Source organism: Postia placenta (genome assembly GCF_002117355.1).
Source record: "Postia placenta MAD-698-R-SB12 unplaced genomic scaffold POSPLAscaffold_3, whole genome shotgun sequence".
Classification (NCBI taxonomy): domain Eukaryota; kingdom Fungi; phylum Basidiomycota; class Agaricomycetes; order Polyporales; family Adustoporiaceae; genus Rhodonia; species Rhodonia placenta.
The window spans coordinates 182981-195011 of record NW_020169834.1 but is presented as its reverse complement, the minus strand read 5'-3'; the positions used below and the strand labels follow the sequence as shown (position 1 = coordinate 195011).

The 12031-nt window shown below is 51.1% G+C and overlaps 3 protein-coding genes across 3 annotated transcripts; 2 read left to right on the top strand and 1 right to left on the bottom strand.

Annotated features, from left to right (window-relative positions):
- Positions 1-258: 258 nt before the first annotated feature.
- On the top strand, positions 259-2048 carry POSPLADRAFT_1134504 (hypothetical protein; the record flags this gene model as incomplete). The annotated part of the gene is made up of 7 exons (XM_024484489.1): positions 259-335; positions 436-534; positions 586-805; positions 938-954; positions 1000-1023; positions 1348-1414; positions 1734-2048. The coding sequence occupies 7 exons, from the start codon at positions 259-261 to the stop codon at positions 2046-2048; spliced, it is 819 nt and encodes a 272-aa protein (XP_024341423.1).
- Positions 2049-2441: 393 nt separating this feature from the next.
- Positions 2442-6395, bottom strand: POSPLADRAFT_1136345 (hypothetical protein; the record flags this gene model as incomplete). Its single annotated transcript, XM_024484674.1, has 10 exons — positions 2442-2608; positions 2802-3087; positions 3131-3289; positions 3494-3721; positions 4055-4219; positions 5192-5498; positions 5604-5849; positions 5907-6081; positions 6134-6168; positions 6220-6395. The coding sequence occupies 10 exons, from the start codon at positions 6393-6395 to the stop codon at positions 2442-2444; spliced, it is 1944 nt and encodes a 647-aa protein (XP_024341422.1).
- A 1928-nt stretch (positions 6396-8323) lies between these two features.
- POSPLADRAFT_1031690 (hypothetical protein) lies at positions 8324-10627 on the top strand (the record flags this gene model as incomplete). Its single annotated transcript, XM_024476808.1, has 10 exons — positions 8324-8644; positions 8697-8846; positions 8903-9010; positions 9075-9215; positions 9284-9394; positions 9450-9654; positions 9727-9844; positions 9921-10079; positions 10242-10362; positions 10619-10627. 10 exons carry the CDS (start codon positions 8324-8326, stop codon positions 10625-10627), a joined length of 1443 nt encoding a protein of 480 aa, XP_024341421.1.
- Between the last annotated feature and the right edge of the window lie 1404 nt (positions 10628-12031).

The following is a 12031-nucleotide window of genomic DNA, read 5'->3' as shown; positions in this document are numbered from 1 at the left end:
ACCTTGGTCCGAGAGTATAAAACGACCCGCATTTCTGCGCCCTTCTTAATCTTCCTCCCTCACCCACTCCTCTGTGCCAGTGTCTCCGCCCTCCAGATACCCTGCTCAACTAGATACAACACCTCAAGTCGTCTGAATCATCGCTAAGTCTCTGATCATTTGTTGTCTGCTCTTTCATGTTCTTCCGTTGTGGCTGCTGTCTCATGTGCTTGCGTTTGCCTGTTACCTTATCCTCCTTCATGTGTTATCGTTCTCACTATGCTGCTCGCCCATTTGTTCTCCTTTTCTTCATGTCTCGTCTCTACGCCACATTGTCCACCTGGTCCAAGCCACAAGTCTGTTCTCGACCTCTGGCGACCTTGTGCATCGGTCTACGACATCTACTGCTGCTGTGCTTGACTCGCATACTCTCTGGGCTTGTGCTGTGTGCTTCAGCGTGTGCTTCAGCTTGTCCACCACACCTTCTGTCTGCTCTGGCCTGTCTCCTCAAAGTCGGCCCCACGGCTCCATACTGTGGCGGTGTGCTGCGTCGAGGTAAGCCAGTCGCCACACACATCGCACACCGAGTCCTGACATTCGCCACAGTTTCAAGGCGGCGGCGAGTTCACATCAAGGAGGCTACATGCTAGGCAGTAGTCCTCGGCTGGGTCTGGCGTCTGCTTCCTGGGTCACCTGTCTCTCGCTGTTCTCGCTTCGTCTCTGTGCTCGCTACTCTGGGGCTGTTTTACGCTACCAGTATACACGACGGATCTGGGATTGGGCCACTGCTCTCTGTTACTGCTTGGCTGAGGGTGATTTACTTCTTGTGTGCTGCCGACATTCTTCCTCTGCTTCTTCATCTTCATTCTCACATCTTCGCTGTTTCGCTTTCTCCCGGATGTTCTGTGGGCGGTCGCTGTACTAGATCTTGGCTAACGCTCTCACAAATGCATGTTAGCCACGTGTGAATAGTGAGTGAGTGTTTCCTTCGTTATACATCTCCCAACTCGCCATTTTTAGGTATGATCAGCTCGTAGGATACAGGTGTGACCACCATCAATGCGAATAGATGGTGAGTTCGGCCACTTCTTCTGTACACTGATCCTGCCCATAGGCATTCGACTCCTGACTCGGCTCAAGCCCACGCGAGGCCGCAAGGTGTTGTTGATTGTTGCGCCTCTGTCGCTGATTACTCCATCCACAGCTTCTTTATTTCCTGATTCATTCAGGAACGCATCGACACACCGTTGTCAAATGAGCTAGCTTTGAAACTGGTTGCACCGCAAGACTGAATGTTTCCGCTCGCGGTCGCCGCCCCGTATGTCCTCACGTCCTTGCCGTCCGCGTACTTAATCGCCCCCCCTTCAGCTCTCGCCTAATGAAGGAGTTTGTTACTCGCAAGCTGCCGCCCCATGAAACGGTTGTGCGAACAGAGGTGAGTCCCCGAGGGAAGGACGAACATTTATGTTCGTCCTGGCGCAGACCTTTCCGTGGTCCTCGGGATAAGTACTCTCCGGCTCAAGAAGAGGTATCAGCGCTCAATACATGTATACTGTGTTGGATCCTGATACGCTGTCGGTAGGGGAAACCAACATGCGCCTCCAGTACATATCTCAATCGGTTACTATGCTACTGACCGTCGATCCACTGTAGACTCTGCCAGTGTGATTCGTAATATCTGCATATTGTAGCGAATCGCTGAGATTTTGATTGCTTGCCATGATGGTCGGCGCGCTCCTGATTTCTACTTACAGCTTCGCCGTGGGAAAAGCTCCGCCTTCAACTGGATGATGTATATGCATGTCCATGTATTCGCACAACATTCTGGAGTATCCACTGTCCGCCAGATAAAAGTGGCTGGACTTTCTCGCCTCGGTCTAATGGTGCATTGGAACGGTTTGGCATGCCTGTACGAAGACCGCTTAGACAGTGCGCCCACGGTGCCAGCAAACACGTTGTCTGATGCTCGGCATCGAGAACTCCAGGTCAATTGGGTTCTCTCCCCCACAGGCTCATCTACAGCAGGCGTGACCTTGAACACGTGGACCATCAAATTGGTCTTGGTTTAAAGATGTTTCTCTGCGAGGTCCCTTCCCCCGCAGACGTTAAGTTGCAGCCTTCTTCATGGAGGAAGCGGTCCCGGTTGAACCTTTTAGGCTCGGGTTAGACTTGAGGGTCATGCAACATCCCCCTGCCCCTTGGATATCCATATGTGAGCACCATTATCACGAAGCCCTATAGACGACTATTAAACTTTGTGACCTTGCCATGCTGGCAGGAGACAGGCATGGCACAGATGGGGCATAGTGATACGTGAGATACGCAGAGGCCCAATTGACGTTTGCTGCCGTCAGCAGCTTCAGGGCAGAATTTGAACATGCTCACTTAGCCAGTATCAGGCTGGGGTACGTCACCCTTCCCGTATTTGCAGTCTCATGCCGGACCCCGTCGAGAATTGATTATTATGTGGCAGTGGCGTTGGGCGCCTCGCCATGTCTCAGAACACGACCCGGCCTGTTGAGTGCAACGTGAAAGCGGCCGACATTGTACGCTTCAGAGTGTACAATGTCGGCATTGAAGGGGATACGAACATAACGGACAATCGCTAATATTGAGTAAAACAGGAGCTCTGTATAAACACATCATCGAGGCTACTGCAGTCTACCCACTGCTTTTTGCAAACAAAAAACGATGTTCATGTTTGACGCTTTACATAATATGTCAGAGCTATAAGCATGACGTCACGCAACATTCACGGACTCATCTCGTCCTTGATACACTCTCGTAGAAACGAGAGCTGATCCGTGAGAGAGATTCCTCACCCACGGTAGAGTCGATGGCTTCTACGACACGCTGATTGTCCCCGTTAACACGGATCCGCGTCCAGTATGTCAAGTATGGATTCGGCTGAAGATAAAGGCCGACTGCAAAGAGCTCCATCGACGGAATGCTTTCGGCGACGAGCCGGGGTAACGAATGCAACCTCTCTGGCTCCATGGCGATCCGCAGTGAAGTCTTATTCACAGAACAGGTTATGGTGTTTGTCTGAATCTTCAGGCAGGCGATACGAGCGGGACGAAGGAAACGTAACATATTCTCCTGAAACATCTACAAGTCAGAGATGGTTATTACAAACACAGGTACGACACACCGTCCATTGAATGAGTGTCACTTCTCCCAGATCTTCCAAGCGTAGATCTATCAATCTCACTTCAAGAGCACGGAGCCTCGGTAAGTTGCCAAGTAGCGTTTCCCAGAACGAAGGCGTGCACGTCCCTATGGTGAACGAGAGCCGGACAGGCGACAGCCTCTGTAGCATCGGCAAATACGATTCAACAAAGACTAAACGTATGCACAAATGGTGAACTTGGCACAGGGTCGGCCATGTGGTATAGGTCATACTCATATAATCAAGAGTAGGCCACCATGTATGTTCTTCATCGGCTCGATCAGAATCCGGATATGTGTCGCACAAAGTCATGCATAACTCCCGTACATTCGGAAATGTACGCACCAGTCCGGAGACATCTCGACAGTAGATGAGGTCAAGTCTTTTTATAGATGGTACGACGGGAATTCGGCTCCTTTGTGATTCTGGCCTCCGTCCCTCCCCTCGAGGAGAGGCGTCGCTGATCGCGAGTATTTGAAGGTTGCTCAGGTGTGTCAAACCCTCGAAAACATCCATAGGGTCCAAATCACCCTGTGACATTGACATGGAAAGCTTCCTGAGCTTGGGATTCACCTGAGCGAGCATGGAGAGTCCGTGATGGGTCAGCGAACCCTCCAACGACAGCTCGGACAGGCTGGAGAGAGATGCCACTCCGGGTCCGATGCGAGATTGTTGGCCTAATAGCTCTCGCGGAAGCGAGAGAGATCGTAGATTCGTTGTCTGCTCGAGAATATCCGCCACACAGGAGAACAAATGCATACGGCTCCTGCGACTAGTCGGCAGTTTGGAGAATGAAAGTCTGAGCGTCTGGACCCACTGCAAGGAATGAGTGGGCGCTTCCTCAAGCATATGCGCGTGGAAACGCAAGACTTGATCGCAGCTACGAAAGCGGACTGCTGAAAGAACCTGGCGCATGGCGATGCTACGGATACCCCGTGCGGTGCACGAAAGCTTCAGGGCATCCTCTTGCGAGAGAAATGAGACAATAGCCAGGAGAACATCGTCGTTGAGCGCCAAGAGAGAACATCCGCTGGCCCCTGTCGCTGATTCCTTTTCTGCTCTAGGTTGGCCCTATGAGCCCGTTTCATATGTTCCCAATCATGAGACATAGACTCACCGATCAGATAGAGAAGAAGCCATACCACAGGAGTGTATGACAGTCCACGCAAGAAGTCGCGTACTGTGGCGGATACGAATCGTCCTTGAACAACTTGTGGCTATAGCCTACTATAGCTGTTAGGTGGCGAATTGCTGCGTCTGCCGAAGACGGTCACAACGTTGTTACGTCACGTTACAAAGCTGTGCGACTCATTCCAAGACAAAAGATTGATAATAGATGCTCTCCCAGGACCCGCAGAGGTCTGGACGCGATTGCAGAAGGAACTCAAGATCTTGTCGGAGAGGCGTGTTGGAACTTAGGATTGTGGCGAGCGCATGCCATCGTATTTGGCATTGTTTGTAGTACCTCATAGACTTTGCGCCGCTCTCTCCGACAAGCGCGATATATCTTTGTCGATCATTTTCGCTGCGGGTCTTAGACGAATTTTCACAAGGCGGCCGATCTGACTGGCCTCGAAAACGACCATTGCTGTACTGTCAGACGCCAAAGAGTGTTAGATTTTGGGGCCTGCGGTGTCGAGCGGGCCGACCCGACGCCCCTGTGCCTAGCCGGGAGAATGATCATAGCACGATTGCCAAGTAAAATACATCGATCCTGTAGAGTACTTGTACCGTAGCGCGGCCGTACCTGGCCCCCACGCGTTTGTAACAATCCGCCCATTTTGCTCGCTCGCGTCCGCGTTCCCACTCCCCTCGTCTCGTCCTCAGGCGAAAGTCAACAAAGAGTAGGCTGGATTGTCACGTTTGCATCTGGAGTGGGCATACCTCCCCGTCTTCCAGGCCAGATCGAGTGTTTCAAACAGTGAGTGAACATTCAAGCAGGGTGATATATAGCATACAAGAGATTCATCTTTGAGGTCCTCGTCATAGATCTACCACGGACACCACTACCTGCCTTTGTTTGAGGGTTGGGTCAGTCCTCACCTTCGGAAGTAAAGGGACGTAACGAGTCTTCTGGACTTGTAGTCCCTTGGTCCCGAAGTAGCGTCCGCTCTCAAAACTCCAGCAGTCATTTGCGCGAGGAAAAATCGCCAGAGCGAGGACGTACTCCTGGAGCTCTCTGTCGACAGCAGGTCCAAATGATGGCAACTTCCTCATCCCGTCCAGAAACTTGTTCTCAACACCCTTGTGGTAGCTCGCCACCCACGCCATTGCGGCCTCCAAATCAATGTTGAATTGGTGCATGACGACGGTGAGGATGTTGTATTTGCCGTCTCCCGTTGCCTGCTTTCTGTTGTATGATGCGATATCCTATAGCGTGATCAGCGCGAGACCTTATCAAGATAAAATTGGGCTTGCATAGCCTAGAGCAATCAAGTCGGCAATGTTGTATGACAGCTCGGTGACAACGGGATGGTAGAATGCATCATCCGGTAAATTGAGCCCCAACTCGGCTGGGAAGTACGCCGGGCGCGCGCCGGCATTTTCCCTCCGTATTTTCAGGTAGCTGTCTATGGTGCGAATGTGGTTGTTGTCACGATCGGTGGCCTGTCCGACAACAGAGTTGAGCCAGTCGGTGAAAGCTTCTATGAAATGCTTCTGCGAGCTGGGTGTGGCGGTCTTTATTGCCCTCTCCCAAAACCTGTTTTGCGAGCACGTCGTCAGCGATGCATTCAAAATGGAATTGACATGCACATACTGTCTCGTAATCTCACCAAGACGACACTCTCCCTCCGGGCGCGCTTTGTGCGTATTGTTGATCGCGTCGGTGACCATATCGACCATGTCACGGACAATGGATGCGCTCTCGACATCAGTGTACTCGTCAATAACAAAGAAGACGTTCATCAAAGCACAGCCGGTGCGTAGGTGCTCTGGAAAATAGACAGGTCACATACTATAAAGTTAAGTGAATGCATAACTGACCCTTCGAGCCCCATGGGTATGCGAGAGAAGCAAGTCTTCCTAAGTATATCGCTGAGTCAATGCATCAACGAAACAATAGAGCACACGTACCCAAATCGCCTTTATCGAAAGCAATCTGCGACTGTTTTGTGAATGGTTTGAAGCCTTTGAACCATGCGTCCGACTCGGCCTTGACTTCCTCGTAGTGGGGGTTAATATATCTCGGCCAAGGCCAATTGGCCATGGTCTCTGGGAGGTAAATCATCTTCGGCTGGGCTGGCATCATGTTCGAGTCCGAGGTGACGATGGGGTCTGCTCCCGCCCTCGAGTTTTAAACTTAAGTACTTCCTGCCAGTACTATCGGCAATGCTCTGACGGGAGCGAGCTTAATTTAGAGCCTCTTGATATCGAAAATACTAACCAGAGCGCCTGGTACTCATAAAGAGTACATCGGGCTCGCTGGTATTTGGCATACCGTCCCCAAGTTAATTAAACCACCCAAAAGCCACGACCAATAAGCTTGGACTGCGCATTGAAACGCTGGGTCTGTTCCTGAATGGCTATATGGCTCTTGAGCTCTCGACTTCCATGTGTAGAGTCTTGGTAAGAGACATCAAACACATTCTCTGATGGCGAGGAGTTTGTCAATGAGCTGTCAGTCCCAGGGATACGATGCGCCTGTCAAAAAAAGGTCTTCGAGTTGCGATAAAGGTACGCCCATATCAAAGGCACTGGTCTTTTGCGCTGGGTTGTCTGAAATTGGGACTTTCCCTCACGATACGGCCGCCAGGCAATCCGTCATGTTATGTTAGAAGGAGAGACTATGCCAATTGTATTGTCACCTGTGGTACGGCCACGTATCGCTGCGCGTGTTGTCGAGGTACGTGGCCGAGACTAGGAACCCTCAGCAAACCATGATCCGACTTGCCTTATCCATGGGGAGACATCTCCTATTTCAAGGTCAAATGGTCAAGGCAACGAGATAGCAAGGTAAACACACCGTCGACACATGTTATGAATTGTAGACATTTTTCGGGCTGACGGCTGACACAGAGCCAGAAACCACGCCCTCAACTGGTGTGTGTCTTCTCCACGTAGCACATCCTGCATGGCCATGTATCAATTCTGTTTTATACCACATCGCCGAAACCCCTACTTTGCTCGCTCGCTCCTCAGAGTCCTCGATTATCTTGACTAAGAGAAAGGAATGTGACAGGAACAATACGTTGTCTGTTAAGGACTCTTGCTGTACTGCTGGCAATACTGGTACCCAGAGCACTTATCAGGAACGTGAGCAGTGCGGCAGATGCTGAGTTCAGTAGTATATATCGGGAAGTTCGCAGCGCCCGACTTGGCCGCTTACCCTCTCTGAATACCGAACCGACCTTTCACACTACTCAGGCCTTAGATGTCGTAAATTGTGTCGGCTGGAAACACTGACCAACGACCTGAGCTCGCATACTTCTGCCGTCACGATGCGTGCTATCATCATGATGCACCAAGACATCGGTTCAGCCGCTCCGGATTTCGCAGTGCACTGCAGTAATGGGAGGACACCTTCACAGTATCAAGATTATCCAGCGGCCAGTCGCTTGCGGCTCTTGCGTGATCCCCGATATAGAAGCGCGCACATATTGTATCCGTCCTTGCGTTCTGTTACCCGTCATGCCCCCGAATCCTCGTGTTTTCCACGTATGTCTGCGCTGATGTATGTACATAAATGACAGCTATTGACCATAGAATTTTCTCAGCCCTTACTAATGTCCTAGACCGCGCTAATTGTCAGGGTCACAATACCGAGCTCTCGCTAACATCACAACCTACTGGATGTTGGTTGATCTTCCATGTCTTTGATGACATTTATAGCAATTCAGTAGTGCGTGCCATGCCTCATGCTACCTCCCTCTACGCACATGATTGTCTGCATGACCCCACGTTGGCTTCTTCACATGTCTCCCTGGCTCGCTGCAGGACGGCTTCCTTCATTTCCAGCCGGAGATTATGCCTTCCCGTCACAGCCTGTGTTGGCGTGGAATTATCGCCCAGCGACCTTCGATCGCGCTCACTTCATATCAGAGCACATCAAGTACCTATCCTATTGAGAACATCCCGTAGCAAGCATGAGATCCTGCGGTTTGGCGCTTGCTTCCGCGTATAAGTGATGGTCATTTTGCAGGCTTCTAGCTATTCATTTCCCCCAAGTGCTACATAATGGCGCCCACGTATTCCGACGCCCCCGATTCAGATGATCCATCCGACAATGGCCAATGGCCCGCTGATGACATCGAAGGGCCCGATGACGACCTCGATAGTGGATTTGACAGTATGGCTTCCGACGACGACGGCGACACCGATGACGGGAGTGATTTCGGCGATGGAACCGACGGCTATGCCACGGCCTTGAGCGACGGCAGCGATGTGGACAAGTTGAGCAAACGACTTGCTTCGGTAAATTTCACCGCGGCGGCCCCCGTGGATCGCACTATGGCTATGGCTAAGCCGCAGAACCGTGGCAGACAACGGATGTGTGCTGTAAGTTTACTCTACAATCTAAGTAACAAAATGTCCGCTAATTCCCGCATAGGTATGTGGTATTCGTCCTGCATATAGCCAGAATGGAAAGAACTATCCCACCTGCGGAACGACTTGTGCGGCTAAGTACAAGCCTAGTGGAAATAGTGGAGGCGGTGGCCGGGGCGGCAACAATCCAGCTAAGATCGTGATTCTCTGCGTGGTTCGTCCATGATTAGCTCAGACACGCAAAGCTGTATTGATATGGTCAATTACAAGGTGTGCGGTAAGAAACCGGCATACAATCAAGGAGGGAAGAGCTATCCGACATGCGGCAATACTTGTGCTGGGATCTACAAGACTGGCACATCCACACGTTTATGCGTGGTGTGTAGCCCTCTCGTCTGAGTACTCATAGAACGGCTTCAATAAAGCTGATGTATCAATTCAGATATGTGGTGTCCGCCCTTCGTATAATAAGAATGGGAGCAGCTACCCTACGTGCGGCCTTACCTGTGCTGGAAAACACAAGATCGCCATGGGGGGCGGCCACGGTAGCGGTGGAGGGCATGGTACTAATCGGCTATGCGTCGTAAGTCACTTTTGATGGGGTTGACTACTAAAAAACAGAATTCGCGGCGTCGCTCACCTCATATTTAGATATGCCATCGCCGCCCGTGTTATCGTCGGGGATCTGTTGTATATCTCACCTGCGGCATGACCTGTCTCGATACTCTCTGTTCTGGTGGGGGCGACAACACGAAATGCAATGTGAGCATCCCAGTCTGATATCTCCCGGGTGTTCTCCGTTAACTGTGAATGTCAGTATTGCCACCGCCGGCCAAAGCTGCAGCCTCACAACCAGTGCGGGCGGATGTGCCGCGACCGGTCGCGCGTAGCCTGCCTCATGTGCCGCTCCCGTCCGAAGCTTGGGAAGTATCACTTCTGCGGGCGGACATGCAAAACGCTGGCCTTGAAAACGACCCCGAGGATCATGGAGATTCCCCAGGACCATGTCACATGGAAAATGGGTGCGTATCCTTGTGTAGCGCGCACCGGCATACATGCAAGATGACAGGTTGATGATTCTACTGTTCTTATAGTCGAAACGAAGTTCAACAACGCTTGGAAGCCGCCAAGTAACGTCACCAAGCCACAAATAAAGCACGTGTACAAGATCGTCGAGAGCGTAACGTTCACCAAGCCATACGACGCTTACAGGTGCGTTTCATAACGAATCTACAAGCTCTTTGGAGTGCACACAGCACGGTCCTCACTTTTCCGATGATAAATGCAGAAAGAGAGTTGGCAATGAATGCTTCCGCTATCACGGGACCACCCGTCTTTGTCAACTGGGGAACGCGGGACAGACGACGCTGTGTAACTCGCCTACATGTGCAATTTGTAATATCTTGAAGACGTCGTTCAACGTGGCCCTTGCGAACCCAAGCGGAGCGTGCGTCTTATTCCGCCTCCCCCATTATGCCGTCGCTGCTGACCCCTCGCTTTCCTTTTGGACAGCTTTGGAGCAGGTATATATACGTCCTCTGCATCAAACAAGTTCGTACAAATATACAAGATCGTACAACTCAATCCTAAGATTATTATTATTATACAGGGCATTCAGTTACAGCTCCAACGGCACTGGTGTCATGATTCTCAATAAAGTCGTCCTTGGACGCGTCCACAACGTCACTGCCTTCGCTGAGGTCACGTCTCTCCCTTCGGGCTGCAACTCCGTACGTATAGCTGACTTTATATGTGACGATCGAGGTCATGGGGACGCTAATTCGCGTGCCTGACACGATGACAGGTCGTCTTTGATAGGATGAACGGCCAGCTGAACGAAACTATCGTTTACGAGAACGACGCGATCAGGCCGGTGTTCTTGATTGTGTTCTGAGGTGCTTGAAGCGCGAGATGGCTTTCATACTCGTCTATTCCTGCGGTGTCCATAGCACGACCATGTATAATTGTGTTTTGAACAACATCTAGGCCACCTAAAATATCGCCAGGCCACATAGAACGCGAGTCCCTCATGCAGGCAGAAAAAGAACCACCTTGAAGTACAAATAATGAGTGCTTATGATTCTCTCATTTGCATTTGAAAAGAGCTGAATGCTCAAAACGTTGACAAAGTTACATAATGAGTACCCCAATTCCTTCGGAACCGCAATTGACCCAAAATAAAGCGCGAAGAACAGGAAGTGATCGCGCGCGCGATTGAGAATCAGCTGTATGCGCGCTCCGATATGGGACTGGATGCGCTTGATTGAGGTGCAAGGGACCATTTGCATTGGACGCGAGTCCAAGGCGAGTCTGTGTTCAAGTTGCTGCTGCACTTGAAATTTCCGATCACGATCATATCTTGATGATCGAGCTCTCTTCCGATCCTCCCCGCTGTGGTTGATTGTTTGTGGCCGCAGAGTCTCTGCGTACATCCAAAGTCTCAAGAGGCCTCGATAGAGAACTATCATGTGCGCGCTTTCAAGACGACTACGACTTCTCACGTGTGTCTAGCGAAGCTGAGAGTGGTTTACTAGTAGTGCAACAATGTTGGTCGTCTTTTCTGGATTTATGTAATGTGCACTTACTGGTCCAACGAGGAGTCACAGTGGCTCTGCTCGTCTTCTGACGACGTATATCTGTTTACGACGGCGACGGTTATGCGTTCTCCAAATCTAATTAGTTTAGGTAGGAAATCAACCATGGACAACCAAGTCTCAAGTGTGGCAAATGCAGGTTACGGGGTTTGCCGGCCCTAATGGGCCCTCCGAGAGGCACCGAAGTCAATTCCAACGACAAAACGTGCCATCACACGCGCTCACAACGCTGTAAAAGTGTACAGGCGCACATTGTCGCTGTCCTAACTCGGCCTCTCGCCGCCACTCGGACCCAGTTGGACCCATTGTTCTACGCATTCAGACTCCGCGATCCTCATGTCCTTGTTCCGTTCATAGACATCCATGGCGCTGCGCATCACCGCCATCAGTGGATAAACGGAGAACCGGAGGGCCAAGGCCCGCGACTTGCCGCCTCGTGGGTCGAACAGACCTTGGTCCGAGAGTATAAAACGACCCGCATTTCTGCGCCCTTCTTAATCTTCCTCCCTCACCCACTCCTCTGTGCCAGTGTCTCCGCCCTCCAGATACCCTGCTCAACTAGATACAACACCTCAAGTCGTCTGAATCATCGCTAAGTCTCTGATCATTTGTTGTCTGCTCTTTCATGTTCTTCCGTTGTGGCTGCTGTCTCATGTGCTTGCGTTTGCCTGTTACCTTATCCTCCTTCATGTGTTATCGTTCTCACTATGCTGCTCGCCCATTTGTTCTCCTTTTCTTCATGTCTCGTCTCTACGCCACATTGTCCACCTGGTCCAAGCCACAAGTCTGTTCTCGACCTCTGGCG